The sequence below is a fragment of the Xiphias gladius genome, chromosome 19 (assembly GCF_016859285.1).
Source record: "Xiphias gladius isolate SHS-SW01 ecotype Sanya breed wild chromosome 19, ASM1685928v1, whole genome shotgun sequence".
Classification (NCBI taxonomy): domain Eukaryota; kingdom Metazoa; phylum Chordata; class Actinopteri; order Istiophoriformes; family Xiphiidae; genus Xiphias; species Xiphias gladius.
The window spans coordinates 8,864,445-8,881,023 of NC_053418.1; the positions used below are offsets into that span (position 1 = coordinate 8,864,445).

The window sequence follows — 16,579 nt, forward strand, 5'->3', positions numbered from 1 at the left end:
ACAAACCTTGACCAAAACATTTTGTGCCATGAAACCAACGACACCACTTTATGTCAATACGTGGTCGACTAGCACTTGCTTTTGTTGCGGGCGAAACTGTGAGTTTCTCCCACGTCCTCTCCAAAAATGATGTGGTTTGTTTAATCTTTCTTTTTTAATTGGAGGACCAGAACTAAACACTGCCCCAGAATCACTTGTCCTGCGGACATTTTTTTTTTGCAGCGCAGACCTATATTCAGCAGCGTAGGACCATGGGTGAGTCGTGCTGCTGGGAGAAGAAGGCCTAGACAGTTTGAACACAGCATACCCCCCCTCTCTCTCTCTCTCTCTCTCTCTCTGTCTTTCTTTCTCCCTCTGCCATCTTGCAGGTAAAGTTGCCAGGGGTCCGGGGCTGAGAAAGTGGCCAAACCCTCCCACAGTGGGATGTTTTCTCTGCTGCACTCTGGGCTGGTTTCTATTCAAATGTGGGTCAGGGGTGAGGAAGCCTAACGTCATAAGCTTGCAACATGGCGTCCCGAAGGCTGTGAGATGAGCAGGAGGATGGTAAAGAACGCTTGAGAACGATCCTACCGATGTAATAAGGTATTTAAAAGAAATTATTTCCCTTTGGGTTGGATTGTAAACGCGCCACGGAGCTGCGTTTACGCCTGTTTCGAGCGGATCCCCCTTTCTCGCGGCTGCTGCAAGGATCGCAAGGGTTTTCGGCGTTACGGCGGTGTTTTTTCCACGGCGTGCCAACAAAAAAAAAAAAAAAAAGGGGCTGCGCTGGTGCCTATTCCGGCTCTACCAGCCTGCTTGGCAAGCCGAGGAATCTCGCCGTATTTGTTCGAGTTAATCGCTGCCCCTGCCCGGGAACCGTAAAAATAAATTACTCGCAAATGTGGCGGCGTTTATTTTTGGCGTCGTGGGTTTACAAGGGATGCCTCGCAGGGGCGAGTGTGTACCAAATAATTACCAGGCTGGCAAAGCACATTATAGGCGACAGAAAGGACCCACAAGCGTCTCGTCGCGGCGCTTCAAAGAAACGTTGAAATGTTTCCACACTTTACCTCAGTTTTATAATCCAGCGAGTTGATTGAATTATTTGCGAGAATGTAAGGTAATGAGATGAAGGTTTCATTTAAATCGATCCCTGTCATGTAATGATAACGCTGACTTTTTTTTTTTTTTTTTTTTTTTTTCAAATTGCAGTAAATTTCGCTGAATGTGTTCAATGAATCCGGACGGATTCTGTGGATTTTACGCACGGTACGTTGCGCAATCGTCGAGATGATCACAGAGATGTTCCAGCCGATACCCATAGTGTAATCTGCATTGTTTATATGTGGGTTAAGCCACCTCGGTCTTCGGTAGAGCTGATTAAAAAATAATTTACCAGGGCTGACTTGCGAATACACCCAGTACAATGCAGACGCAGCTACTCTCTGGTTTAAAAGGTTTTCTGGTGGACGAGAATTTTTAGCGATGCGGGGAATGGTGTATGTCTTTGTAGCCCATAGGTGTGCTACTGCCGTACATCGACCATCTTTGTGATCAGCTACACTGTGGGTGTAACGTTACGCGCTGACCCCGAACTGCCGTGCTTCATAGAAACGGCGTTGCGTGATATCGGTTTCCATATGTAACTCGTCATTCTAATAAAGCCAGAGAGTCGCATCTGCACGGCGAATGTTCGATTATTAAACTCAGGCCAACAGCAAATCACTTGGTGGCCACTTGAACAATGTATGTGCTCAGGTGCGAAAGCAACTTGGCTTCTCAGGTGATTCAGAGTTGTTAAAGTAACACGGGGCATGGAGATAATAAGGCACAGGAATGTGTGTAATGTGGGTTTCGTATGACTGGCTGCTGTATTTCTATCACCAAATTTTTAGTTCGGTTAAAAACTTTCAGTTCCAGTACAGGTCTGTTTTACATTGCTTAGTGTCAACTAAGAAAAATTACACAGATCCCTAGATGTATTTCTGACAAGACACTTTTAATTATTATAGGGATAAGGGAACTGGTGTAACTATTATTGTATATGCTATCAATGTGTGTGACAGTATAGGAACGGTAAACTCTCTCAGAGTAATTTAGCCAGTTTTTGTAATAAATGTGCCAATCCTGATGCTTGAGTAAAAAAAATGTTGTCCCAGCAGAGGCCAGAGGTCCTCACTTGTCCAGTAACAGTTGGGTCTGTCTATAAAATGTGGGTTGGAAGTTGGTTAGCCACAATGATTTCCTGTTTTTGTTTTCGTCATGCATGACAAAATGGTTTTGCATACACTTGCCTGTTGCTTACTCACACAAAGTTAACTGTTTTTATTCTTCAGATCGACTACATCGAGGGCAGTCGTTTGCATTAACTCATTTTTAAGCAGACAGTTAGTTAGGAGGTTTGACAAACACAAAGTTTAACTGTTTTCTTTAAATGCTTAGACGTTATTACTCTTCTCTTGGGTTTTGTCACAACTTTGGGCCAATATGAAGATAAATCGATCTATTTTCCACAGCCTCTTATCGTCTTCAGGGCTGATTGGTGCTGTAGCCTATACTATAAGAATTTTAGGATTATATTTTGGGTAGTTACATCCCCCAGAAGTATAGTTGAAGTGTGCAGTTGCTCTGCCTGCCAGCCTTAAATTTGTGAGCTGAACTTTTCAACTTTTTAGCAGTATTGGTGACAGATTTTCAAGGCTTGACGGGGCGCATCTAAATACATTTTACACGTACACAACCTAATTTGGCGAGATCGTAAAGCTGGAACCGGGTTCCTGGCTATCCTGCCTTAAGCATTTGATGGTGACAATGCCGCATCTGTAACAGTAACAAGCTTTGAAGACTGGCGGTACTAAATGTGTAGTTCATGTGATCCCATTATTTTCAAGATGGTGTCTCTTTATAAACGTAGACATGTATGCAGAAATAAAGAACTTGTGTGAGTGAGGAGCCTGTGTTGCATATTAACTTACCACCGCTTTAGACAATGTGGCAGATGTATAGCAAGCTGCTGTCTCTACCAAAAGGCCTAACAGAACAGAGGGGGAAGAATTAACCAAAAATGGTATTAAAGCAACCGTTGTCCTCTTTTACCTCTTATTCTATCGCCAAACCTAATCATCTGCATATTGTAGCTGTTCTCAAATATACATTATACGTAGGTACATCCAGTGATACGTGTCAAACAGGTTAATTTTAGTCAAGTCAACTGATCAGTCTAACTAGTTTCATTGATTAGTATGAACTACAAAGTGGGGCCTGGAGGGTAATTTGAGGCCTGTATGCGTGTGTGCCTCATGATCGGCCTGTTAGTCTTGCCTCACTATACTTGTCCCTTCCCCTTCTCAATGGACACACAGTATCCTGTGTACATTGTGATCATGGCTTACAGTGGCGTGTGCGGACAGCACCATGCAGTAAGAAGGCTAATTAGGCTATATGTTCTGCTGACATGTTGGACGAGGACTTATAGATTGTGCTAGGCTGTCGTATCTAAACGAATCTGTCTGTTCTGGTCTGTGCTGCCTGTTGGAGGGCAGTCTGGTTTGTTCAGTGGCTGAAACACCTCAGGGCAGGGTTGTTGTTGTTCTTTAAGAAGAAGAAACAGTCTGTGGAATGTAGTGCTGATAGCCAGAAGGTTATGCAGTGTGTAAAGGCTGGAGGAGGAGTAGGAGGAGGAAGAGGAGGGGGTGGCAGCTCTGTAAAACCTTGGACCATACAGGATCTCTCCTTACCCAACATGCCCTGTGTCCTTAACCTAAGGATTAGGCACCAGGTCATGTGGGTCTGCTCCTTTTTATATGGGGTTTTATCTCATTAACAAAGTTCATTCTCTGAAGACAGAGGGTATTTTATCACACCAATCATATGTTTGCATGTTAGTGAAGTGGTTGATTACTTCACTTTTGGTGAGGATACACAGTTGGATACGGTATGTGTGGGTGGCAGTTGTCAACCTGTATTGCTGGGTAGCCTCAGTGAAAGTCTTAGTGTTCATTTCAGTCTTTATTTAGTTTCTCCAGGGGGCAATTTGAATGTAGCAACTGAGCCACAACACACACTGCAGCATAGACGACACAGAGTGCAGATGCGCACTTATACATAAACCCTTGGCAACAAAAAAGAAAGAAAGAAAGAAAGAAAGAAAGAGAAAGTAGTAACTCTTTTCTATATTTTAGGAGAGGTCTAAGAAGGATTGGGTTTAAATATTAAATAGCTGGATTTGTTAATCTCAGAGTCTAACAATTCTCTCATTTAATCTTCTATCTTCTCTTTTTGGCTGGACCGCAACAGCGGGGCCGCTCCTATAAATGCGACTGTCTGTCACTTGCTGACTGAGTGATGAACTTATACAATTGGTCGGCCAGCGGAGTGTTGGAGTTAACGCCATTGGCTGTTGATATTTCAAAATGAATTGGTGTGAACAGTTTCTAATATGTCATCGGGGGGGACATTTACAGGCAGCGTTGCTAACTTAGCGCCTTTGTCGCTACATTTACTGACTTTTCAGACCCCCTTAGTGCCTTTTTTTTCCCCCCAAAAGGCACCTAGCAACAAATCCAGCAACTTTTTGGACAAATCTTAGCTACTTTCCATAGAAGTGAGTTGCCAGTATTGCCCCGCGAGCACGAGGTTGGGCTTTCCCTCCACAGGCACACCTCTCTATGCATCTCATTCAATTGACTGCACGGTAGCTGCATAGACGCAAATATGCTTCTGACTTTCTCTCTGAGTGATCACTTCACAAGTCAATATAGCTGAAATCCCAGCTCAGCCGTTGTCTTTAATTTATGTGTATGGTGATTTTTGTCAGACAATGTCACGGATATAAAATCAGGACGTTAGCAGTGCAGAGCAGCAGCTTGAAAATGGCTTGGAAGTGTGTGGTTAACATGTAGTCGTAATGGGCCACATTACAGTCACTACTTCATACTTGTTCTGTTGTCTGAAAACAGAAACGTCCTCAATTTTGCACATTGACCATGCATGGTCCAGCCATGCACTAGGTCTTGGCATAATCTTGTTTTAGCAATGAACACACATTCAGGAAGTCATTTAACTAAAAGGCAAATATGTAATCTGTATGTCAAAACATGCCTGTAGTTCTTTGGATGTATGTTTTTTGTTATTTAAAAATTAAGTAATGTATAGCTATAGTTATAGCAAAATATATTCAATAAGGTGTTTGAAAGGATTTAGATATGATATGAAGAGATATAATACTTGATTTTAGATTCATTAAAATTCTGTCAAACAAGGAAATATTAGCTAAGTCGTGTATAATGTCCCATTATGTTGGTGCTTCCTGGTTTTTGTCAGATACAGTTGAAAAGGAAAGTATTCAGACCCACATTTTGCAAACTTTATTGTGGTAAAGATGTCATTTAAATTGATTACATTTTCCTTTTTGGCCACAATTACCCATAATGACAAAGCGAAAACATATTTTTAGAATGTTTTTAGAAAGTGTCTGTAGCCACTGTAAATGTAATAAAGATACTGTCCTGGACATCTGTCTTCAAGCACTATATCTGTACCTTCGTACAAATGACTGCTGATCTATTTAATTGTCCCATGCCATATATAATGTTGACTTGAAATAAATCAGACTTGGCCACAGTTTGTAAAATGTAAGGGTGAAGTTTTAGGCCCAGTTTAGGCAACTGTATCCAGCACCGTCACAACAATAAATGTGAAGGAGGGGAATATTGGGAAGGTTTTGGGTGTGTGTGTGTGTGCTATTTTTGCATGCATGAGAGAGTATACTTGTATACCTGTTACCCCCTCTAGACCTGGCTGTGGCTTTAGTGTCTAGTATTACCTGTGGCTGACATGCACACCACAGAACACGTTCATTCATGACCTGTTGTTAAGTCACTACTGCTTTATCAATTGAGGGAAGTCTTCAGAAAAATCTTTCTTCTTTATTTCACTGGTGTTAATGTCCCAGTGCAAGAAAATCCTGAATTGAAAAAGATGCTATTTCATGCACATTTATTGATTTGTGCATGAATCACACAGAAGAGGATCCATGGAGCTGATTACAGGTTGAGTTGTGGCACATGTAAGAGGTTTCACCTGCTTTTGTGTGTGTGTGTGTGTGTGTGTGTGTGTGTGTTTTAGAGAGTCTCTTGCCTTTTCTTCCCTTGCTGCACAGCACTGGCACATCTGGGGTACACAGCAACCAATGACCCCCTCCCGTTATGAAATGGAGGGGGCTCTTTTCATTCCACTGCACCCTGGGCAGGACTTGTTTGTCTGCAACATGGCTGAACTGCCTGACAGAAAATTAGTCTTAATTGGAAGGTTTCTGCCCAGACTGCGGTGGGGAAACTGTAATTCATGTACTTCCCCCTTCGGCCATGCAGCACTAGGGTCATGTACCTGTTCCCTAGCAATTCTGCAGAAATTCATACCTCTGAGACAGGACAGATCAGCCTTTACTTCTTGTCTTAATGCTTTTTAGCTGTTTAACAGCAGGTCGTTACTCCTGCAGCTTTTCTGAAAAGATTATAACTAGAATTGGATCCATTTCCAGAATTCCAGCAGATGTTGTGCATCAGAGCTATACAACCATTTGCCACAGAGACACAAATGTAAGCAGGTTTTTATTTCAAGCAAAGACCACAGCAGGTGATTTCCCTTATTATTTCACCCTCTGTATTCTCTGGTTGGAACAAAGAAAACTGCCCTTTCTTCTCTACATGGCACCTAGTTGAGTAGCCCTGCTTTTTATATACCAGTGGAGAAAATTCAATACAAAACTGCATGACATGTTTTCAAATTCAGTGCAAAAAATTAAGATTGCACTAAGGTTTTGAATTAAACTTTGTGTTAAACTACTAATTTCTCTATAAGAGATGGTTGGTCATCCCTGATGCTTTTAGATACACATAATTTACCTGGTATTGTTGGCTTTCTGCAGTAACCTGATTTCTTAAACATTACGGAAACAGAAAAAAACAGTTTTCTTTTTCATGAGTTCATGGATTAAGAAAAACCTGGTTAACACTGCTAGATTTCAGATAGAGGAACCTGATTTCTTTGCAATGTATACGCTTAACTGGCTTTCTGAAAAGTTTTTTACTTGTGTGCATGTGAAAGACAAAGACTTCAGACAGGGAAAGTATCGCCGTGGCAGGATGGAAGGAAACATCATTACCCGTATAAGTGCATCCTTGTAACAAATCCAAACTCTGATTAAAACGGGAATAAGTAAGCCGGTCTCCACAGCTGAACAGTAGACTATTTGTAAAACATGCACACAGTGAGAAAATAGTGTCTGCTCTGCCACTACACAGGCTGCCGAAGCCATGTGCTCTGAAAAAATGGAAAGAATTTTCCACCATTAACACACTCAAGATATGCCGGAGTTAACAAAATACCATGAAGGGGAAATTAATTACCGACCACCTGCACTTACTGGCTTGTTTTACAGTAACCAGGTTACTGCAGTGCAAATAAATGCATTCTCCAATTAGCTGCCTTAACCTGATTTGTAGCAGTAACCTGTTATTTTTTTGTGTCTGTATTTACACACAGTTACTTTGAACCAAGTTTCTAAAATGCTTCTTAAAACTGAAGTCATGATCTAATGATTAGCGAGATGTTTATGGCTTTTCCTCTGGTGCCGCAGATATTACCCAGGTGAAAAGGAACACACAGAGTAGGTAGCTGAAAAGCACAGCTGTTCTGTTTAATCTCCTAATTGTATTGTGAGCTGTCCTCTTGCTCATGAGAGAGCTGAAACTCAGATAATTGCAGTACCCATGAGTCCTGCTTGGATCAACCTTGCCCATGCAGCAGTGTCAGCCATGTTGAAATGGTTCAGAGGTGGTTACTCAGTGTTTGTATTTCAAACTGGCTTTGTACCACCCCCCCACCCCCCATCCCCTCCCCCACGTCCTCTGCCCACCAGCATACTCTGTGTGTGTGTGTGTGTGTGTGTGTGTGTGTGTGTGTGCGTGTGTGCTGTGTGCTGTGTGTGCTGTGTGCTGTGTGCATATGTTTAAGTGCACTGTCTGTGAGTGTGCGCACACATCAAGGCCTTTTGAGTGTGTACTTGATGGGCTCTCTCTCTCTCTCTCTGCTTAAAACTGTCTTCACCTGCACATCCAACTATTCTGCCCATCCTTCCCTGCACAATGTGATCATCTACACAGTTTTACAAAGTCATTACTGTATACTGGTTAAAGGAATCAGTGTAAAAGATAACCCTGCAATAAAGCCAAGGTTGATTACGTTTTTAAAATCCTTCTCAATCTTGTTTTCTATTGGTTGTTAGCCGACGACCTTTCACAGTAGTAGGGTGTGTTTTGTTATTGCGCCACGGGACTTTGCCTCACCTCTGCCCTCTCTCCTGGCTCTCTACCCTCTGTTCAGGAGATTAGTGCCACAGCCCACTGCTCTCTCAGTCACCTCCGCTGCGTGAACACTGACTCTGAAAGGTTTACTAGCTCGCTGTTTAATCCATAAACTCCTTGGAAGAAGGATGCGATGACAGGCAGCAGTAAATGAAGTCAAACCACATCGTCCAGACGTCTTGTGTAACCAGTTTAATTTACAGGAGAGTGACATTAATTCACTGCTTGGGGCACTAAGTTTAACTCTCAAATCAACGCACGGATATCTTATCCTGATCGTGTCTGTTTAAACATCCCTTTCTCCTCGTCTCCTCATCAGCAGGCTCCTGAAACAAGTCAAGGTTGAGGCTAAAGAGTAGGTTGCTGTGTTTTCAAAATGAGGTTGGCCCCTCTATCATTAAGCCACAGTCAGTTTTTGAAAAGGTTAACACTGCAGGCAAGGTAAGTTGATCCTGTGGCTCTGCTTGAAGGGCAACATCTACCCTGATCTGTAGTCCAAAACCAGGGCAGACTTTGGTTGGTATGTGGTGCCATATCACGGCCCTCCTGACCAGCTATCTTGCCATCTCATAACCTCCCTGCCAGCCTTTGCACAGGGCTTAAAAATACAGGAATCCAACCCTGCAGGAAATGCTGCTCTCCGACTACATAACATACATATGAAGTAGTCATCCTGCATTCTGGAAACATCGTTATAGCTGTTCTAGCAGTATCATCTTTCTAATGGTGCATCCATCCCTGACTTTCCACAATAACTGTGAGGCTGCAATGCCGCAACAGTATAACAGCCTCGATATGATAATGGAAATGTTTCTACAAACTGCAAAGAGCACCATGAACTCGCAGATAGGGCTGCACCATCATGGCAGCTCTATCTGTTCCCTATGGTATTAAGCCTGTTTTCCTGGGCAGCACCATTGGAAGGGGAGCCGGGCCTACACGTGTCCCACCCTAGCTGCATATAGATCAGCCGTAATCCATTAGCAGCTCCCTGGAATCCAGCCGGCACGGCACAGCACCGGAGGGGCCAAGGGGAGAGGGTAGCTGTGTGGGTGATGGGGGGAGGAGAGAAAGCAGGATGAGAAGAGGAGGGGGTAGGGGACGGCTTTTTTTTTTTTTTTTCTCTCTCCTCCTGAGCTGGCTTCTCTACTCTGAGCCCAGCCCCCTTTTATGTTGGTCTGCTGGAAAAGCTTCTTGAATCCCCCCATAAAGCCTGCAGAGGTGTGTGTGTGTGTGTGTGTGTGTGTGTGTGTGTGTGTGTGTGTGTGTGTTTAGAGAGAGACTTGACTGATATATGGCTTCCTGGCTGGCATCATAGCAGAGGCCCTTCTCTCTCTAGCAGCCCTCTTTTCCCTTACCGCCTGCAGGGTTGAGTGCTGCGCGCCCCTGTAGCACATTCTGCGATTAACTGCAGATCTGGGCTACGTATTCCAGAGTAGCTCATTGTGATTCACGTTCGGGAGAGCAAACTCTTCCTGGGATGTGTCTGCATGCCCGGTGAGAGGCTGGTGAGGGTGGGAGGATAGAGAGAGAGAGGAGGAGAGGAGCAAAGGAGAGACGGGGGAGGGGAAGAAGACCATGAGTAGAAGTGTCAAAGCAGAGGAGGCAAGCCCAGGCCTGGACCTGAGAGTAATGATCACTCCAGCTGATTGTATCAGCTAGTCTGACTGTTCCAACAGAGCTGGCTTTGATACATCAGCGAGCCATCTCCAGTTTACAAATTTCACGTTGTTGTTCTGGCACAATGTTGACTGTCGCCTTTAATAAATTATATTTTTGAAACAGTGTGTTGTCCTTACCATCCAGATCGAAAAAAAAGTCCCTTTCCTATATTGTCACCTATCTCAGTGGCAATTTTTATGGTTTTTGTGTGTGAACTATTGGGCCTTGGCCAGTATATTTGAAGCTGTGTTTAACATGGTTGTGATGCAGCATGTCATTATTTTTTGCTGGAAATTTCAGATTTCTTAATGAAAAATACAGATCCAGCATAAGCTAGCTAAAACCTAATTTATTAAGCTGAATAGAGTGGTTAAAGGAACTGATGAAACTAAATACATGCTGATGCTGGACTACATTCTTCATCTTTACGCACTTGCTCTTTGTTAGGATTCAGAAAAGTTAAATGGGCTGTACAAGCAGCCCTCGGTTGTGTGATTTCTAGAATGAGCTTTGGCCTGATATATTTTCGTGAATTTCAGCCTTCAGATGAACCCGTATTCCAGTGTCAGTTTTGATAAACAGAGTTAAGTTTTGTTTCTTTGCCTTCAGGCTTGCCGCTTTAGTCGCTCCAGCTAAGTTGAGGAACCACTCCTTTCTTTTCTCCTGCGTATTATGAAATATGATTTTCAGTAAATCTCTTACTTGGCACTGGGTTGAAATGGCACATTTTCATATGTATTTATGGCTAGAGCTAAGCATTTCTCCGCATTACTGTGTAATCTCCTGTAATACAGTATACCCAGCTCTGACCAGGGGCATTAATAATGTGTGTCCATTTTCCCAGCATACCCAGGGCTTTAAGAAAATGTTAAACATGAGTCAGGGACAGGCCCTGCTGCCTCAACTAAAGCACATTACTGTTACTATCACACATGAGCTGGGGATAGCCTCTTATCAACTGTATAAACTGCATTTATTTTCTTTAACAAAATTTGTGCTTTCAGTGTCAGTCTAGAAGTGGAGCACTGTGGTATGCAATCGGTCATCAGTATGTAGTTTTAACAGTGAATGAGATTCATCTGCCCTAATTCTATAAATGAGGGCCTTTCTGGAGGATCAGGTGGTAGTGTCCTTGTTTTTGAGCCACCCCCTTCTGACCTAGCTCCTGTGTTGTTTTACGTGCTCAGGTGTCACCTAATCCCTCCCCCCGGCCCTGCTGTGCCACCGACCCCACTCCCCCCACCCCCACGTCATCCACCCACCCACCCCCCCCCCACTCCTAGACAATGGGCAGGGCTGACATTACCATGACCTAATGGAGACTAGGGAGGGCGAATTTCCAAAGAGGGCATCCCACCGAAACTAGAGCTAGTCCGCAGAGATGAGAAGAGAAGCTGAGAGGAGGCACCTTAGAAAAGTAGTTACTTTACCCTTTCTTCTCCTCCACCCCTTTGGCTTTTGTACAAGAACTGTGGCACTGTGTACAATCAGAATTTGATCCATGTATGGTTGCAATTTGTTTAAAAAGGAAGATGAGAGGGAGGGAAGGGTTCCAGTTTCTAAGCCGTGTGATTATGTGGCACGCTGTGCTAACAGTTTGCTATCCCTAATAGAGCTGAAAGCTTAGATTGATGTACTCACAGTCGGAATCATAACACATCTAGTTTTAGTGTTAAATATTTCAGACATACAAGCATTGTTACTGTCAATTTTTTAAAACCTGTTTTAAAATTTAATCCTACTGAAGGCTGCAATAAACAAGAACTTAAACCAAACTTCTGCAAAAACATGCTGCTTTTGAACAATACAAGCTCTGTTTTTGCCACCCAGCCTGTGCATGCTGCATTGATCACGCTAGTACACATTGCTTGGTCAACATTTTTTTTTTGCCTTTTTCTCTTACATTGCCAAGTCGAGTGTGGAAACATTTTCTATCCCCTGTTTAAAACCACTACTCTTCTTTCATTTATTTTACTCTGGCTTACCCCTTGAATTGAACAACCTGTTATTTGTCACGGTCTCAGTCTAATACTTCTTCATAAGTACAATGTGTCTCTGACCACCTTTTCATTTTTTTTCTTTCAGCTTCAGGTGTTGCTCGTGTAGGAAGAGAGAGAAGGAAAGAAGGAAGGTGGAAATGGAACTGCCAAATCATGCCAAACACCTGCTGCTGCAACTCAACCAGCAGAGAGCCAAGGGCTTCCTGTGTGACGTTATCATCGTGGTGGAGAATGCACTCTTCCGTGCCCACAAGAACATCCTTGCCGCAAGCAGCATCTACTTCAAATCTTTGGTCCTCCACGATAACCTCATTAACCTTGATACAGAGATGGTTAATCCCTCTGTATTCAGACAAGTTCTGGACTTCATCTACACTGGGAAGCTCCTGTCCTCATCGGACCAGAGCAGTGAGCAGAACTTCAGTGCCCTCTTAACCGCAGCCAGCTACCTCCAGCTCCATGACCTCGCTGCTCTGTGCAGAAAGAAACTCAAGCGCAGTGGTGGGAAACCCCTACCAGGTAAACCCTCCACTCCAGGTCCCATTAGCCGCTTACGCCTCAACAACCAGCGCCTTTCCTCTTCTACCCCTGCTGGCCCCAACAACCACTATCCTCCAACCCCTTCCGATGCCGACCAGCCACAGCCAGATGAAGGCCTTCGGGACAAACTCTCAGATGATGAGATGTTTGTCGGGAGCTCTGGGAAAAATGGGAATGGGGGGAATGGCAGCAGTAACGGTAACCTCAGCAGTGGAGGAAGTGCTGGGGAACCAGATCTTGGACTAGACCTGTCCAAGAAGAGCCCTCCCTCTGCGGGCACAGCCACTGATGCCCCCAGCCCACACAGCAACTCCCAAGAATCCCCTCAATCTGCCTCAGTATCCACAACCAACAGTGCCTCACTGGATGACTCCTCTACCACCCTACCAGGTGTAGACACCTGTGGCTCAGAGACCATGGAGCTGAACTCTTCCTCTAAAACCTCAGAGGAAACCCAAAACCAGCCAGATGGGCCCCCACCCCAGAAGAAATCCCGGCAAGGTGCTCGCAAGAATGAATGGCCTAAGAGAGAGGCATCAGGGTTGAAGTCTGAAGATCATGACAGGCCCCTGGTTAATGGGGTGATTGTGGGTCCTAAAGATGGCCGCTCCTCTGGGGTTGGAGGGGGCAGTGGTAGCAGCTTTGCCTCTGACCAGTCCTTCCAGTGTAAAGATGAGGAAGAAGGAGGAGAGAACGGTCAAGACCACAGTGATGAGAGCGGTCAAAGTGATGGAGAGAGTGCAGGAGGTGGAGGAGGAACAGGAGGGGGACACCACAGCGCCAACTACGTGTACAGGCAGGAAGGTTTTGAGCCAGCATTTGGAGACAACCTCTATGTGTGCATTCCCTGTGGTAAGGGCTTTCCCAGTTCTGAGCAGCTCAATGCTCACGTGGAGACGCACACTGAGGATGAGCTCTACATCAAAGAGGAGGGAGGGACCTTTGTGAAAGAGGAGGACGAGGAGGAGGCAGAGGACCTCTCTGCCCCTGTAGGTCCCTCCAGCTTTGGCTCTGAAACGCGTCCATTCAAGTGTACAGTCTGCAGTAAGAGCTACAAAGACCCGGCAACGCTGAGACAACATGAAAAGAGCCACTGGCTGACTAGACCATTCCCCTGCAACATCTGTGGAAAAATGTTCACCCAGAGGGGCACCATGACACGCCATATGCGCAGCCACCTTGGCCTCAAGCCGTTTGCATGTGAAGAGTGCGGCATGCGCTTCACACGCCAGTACCGTCTGACAGAGCACATGCGTGTCCACTCTGGGGAGAAGCCGTATGAATGCCAGCTATGCGGGGGGAAGTTTACCCAGCAGCGCAACCTCATCAGTCACCTGAGAATGCACACCTCACCCTCTTAGAAATGCATCAAGCCAAAGAACTCTGGGAATAGAAAAAAATAAACATTTCTCTACCTTTTTTCCATCTCAAAAGCAAAGAAACGCACATGAACACCTTCACAAGCAGACACACATAGTTCTACATATTAATTCCAGTTTACGGCGCCCTGGCTAAGTGAATGATGTTGCTGTTAGCCACAGTGGGCTCTTGGTGACGGAGGGATCTTGTTGATGCGTGGATCATGTCATCGTTTATACCATCTGTTCACCTCTCAGGAGTTCGAGAGGGACACTTTACTCCTGTCACTCTCCAAAGTCACGAAGCCATGGTGGAGTGGCATGACTTCTGGTCTGTGTTGCAAGTCTGTCAAATGTGAATGTGGGTACCAATATAATGTCAAGTCCCCTCACCCCATACCCCTCAGCAGCCTTCCTCTCTTCTACCTTTGAGCATTGAGTCTTTGAGTTTTTCAGATTGTTCCTCAAACAGATTAACTGAAGAGTCCACTCTGTACTCCAGTGCTATTTTGACCAAAAACCCACGCAAACAATACTGGCAATAATTCAGCAGAAAGATAATTTTTACCCTGACAGCTTTATATCCTTTGTTATGTTGGTGAAGGGGATCTGTATGTAAGAAGAGGGATAACTTGGGTTTGGGACCATCTCCATGCTTTAAATGAAAGTCCTGAAAGAAGGTTCCTGGTGGGATGACATTGGATTAAGTTATAGTTTTCACAGACAAGAAATACTCAAAGTCCTCCCTACAGCTGTTCACAGTAATTTTGAGAGGGTTTTCATTGTTTTCGGTTTTGCCTGCTAGTGATTCCAGGAAAGAATCCTGGTTGGAAAGATTGAACCCCTTTAGGTACCTGTTTTACTTAAAGAACTTGTATTGTTTCAGTGAATGTTTAAACTGGAAGGTCTTGGGATTTTTCTTGTGGAGGGGTGGGATTTGGGTTGGGGTGGAGTGGGCTGGTTTAATGGGTGTAAGAAGAGGGTGTTTAGACTGAACATTATGTTCAGTGGGTACGTTTATTTTTTTTGTCTGTATAGCTTTCCTCCCCTCAGAAAAAAGAAAAGTCTATTTATATAGGCTTCTGACCTTGCTACCTCTGATTACTCTTACGAACTCTATGTTGATTAGTTGAAAGTTCCTATGTAATTAATTGTAAAAAGTGTGTAGATTATGGTAACTTTTCACCTAATGCTTTAACCTGCCCATCTCTCAACACAGGTTTTTTTAATGCTCATAGATTTTACACATTAATATTGTTTTAGCTGTTGTTTTTACATGTCAAAAATAGCTTTTTGGGTGCCCTACTCAGTGTGGCCCCACCTCAAAGTGTACTGTAGCTTCCTGCCTGGAGCAAATAGTGGTTAGTTAGTTAGTTTAGATGTATAGTGTTCCAAAGATCTTATGAATGTTAAGGAGAACAGAGCTAACTAACAAACATTGCTAGACAAGTTCATAACCAAAGTTTTTAAAAAGATGTACTTAAAATATATAGCATACTAAATTATTTCACTTTTGATTTCTTTTTGCTGTATAAAACAAATTATGAATTATATTCTAAGTCCAGACAAAGAAATCCACTCTTTTGATGGAGTTTTGGCCAATGACTCTGAGACAGAAGAAGGTTCTTGTTGTTTGCAAGGAAAGCTTGTGCTGATTGGTGGGCCGGTATAACGTAAACTTTACCACCTAACAAAACTGGTAAAGTTTAAAAACGTGTTCCCTGAACATGTTTTTTGTTTCTTTTTGTCTGTTTCCAGAGTCCTTATCACTTTATATTCCCTGACTTTAAAACAGGACTTGATGACATTGTATGTGTTCTGTTCAGACCAAAAAAAGAAAAAGAAAAAAAAGATAGGAATTATAATCAGAATTTAAATGTGAAGTTCAAGTTGCTTGTTAGTTTTTTTTTTTTTTTGAGCCAGACTTGTGAAAACTTGTAATAAGAAGGGAGAAGCAGAGATGCACTGGACAGCTGGACAACTCATTGGTCTCCTGCGGCATCTTTTTGTTTCTGATTGTATTTCATTATATCACAAAATGATTTTAAGTTATTTTAAACCTCTAAAGCTTTACCTCATCATAAGCAACTGTAAGTTGGGAATCTCTCTCTCTGTTGTCTGTTGGTTTCACTGAAACCTGTCCAGTGTATCTACTCTTAACAGTTACACTGTAGAGCATGAACCTTCACTACAAGTTTTTGGTATAGGCATTCCTCTATTATGTTGGTTTAACTGTCTTCTTAATTTTTTTTTTTTTTTTTTTTTTTTAAATACCTCTTTCGTCCTCATGTTATGGTCTGTGAAATGTTTGTTTATCATAGGGATGCAGCTACAGTTACAAACATCACTACCGTTTTAAGGTACCTGCGTCCTGGACTCCCAGAGTTGTTACTTGGTTATGTTGGATGTTGGTGTCTTGCTGTTAAGCAGTTGCTTTTTAGTGATTGCATGGTACATCTATGAATTTTTCACACTCCCCACTCCCCAACCACAAACATGTTATTTATCGCCCGATCCATTGTTGCTTGTGACCTCTTCTAGCTTAAGAGGGAGTCCACAATGCATTGCCTTCAAACGTTATTGTACTTGTCAGCACTTACTGCAGTACAGCATAGTGTCTGTCATGCAAAAGGTGTTTTTGTACAAGATCTCTAGCCATCTCTGCAGAAGACTT

At 43.5% G+C, this 16,579-nt stretch overlaps 1 protein-coding gene across 1 annotated transcript; it reads left to right on the forward strand.

Annotated features, from left to right (window-relative positions):
- Positions 1 to 474: 474 nt before the first annotated feature.
- On the forward strand, positions 475 to 16,107 carry hic2 (hypermethylated in cancer 2). Its single transcript, XM_040155571.1, has 2 exons — positions 475 to 582; positions 12,093 to 16,107. Exon 2 carries the CDS (start codon positions 12,145 to 12,147, stop codon positions 13,906 to 13,908), a length of 1,764 nt encoding a protein of 587 aa, XP_040011505.1. The 5' UTR covers positions 475 to 582; positions 12,093 to 12,144; the 3' UTR covers positions 13,909 to 16,107.
- Positions 16,108 to 16,579: the final 472 nt, after the last annotated feature.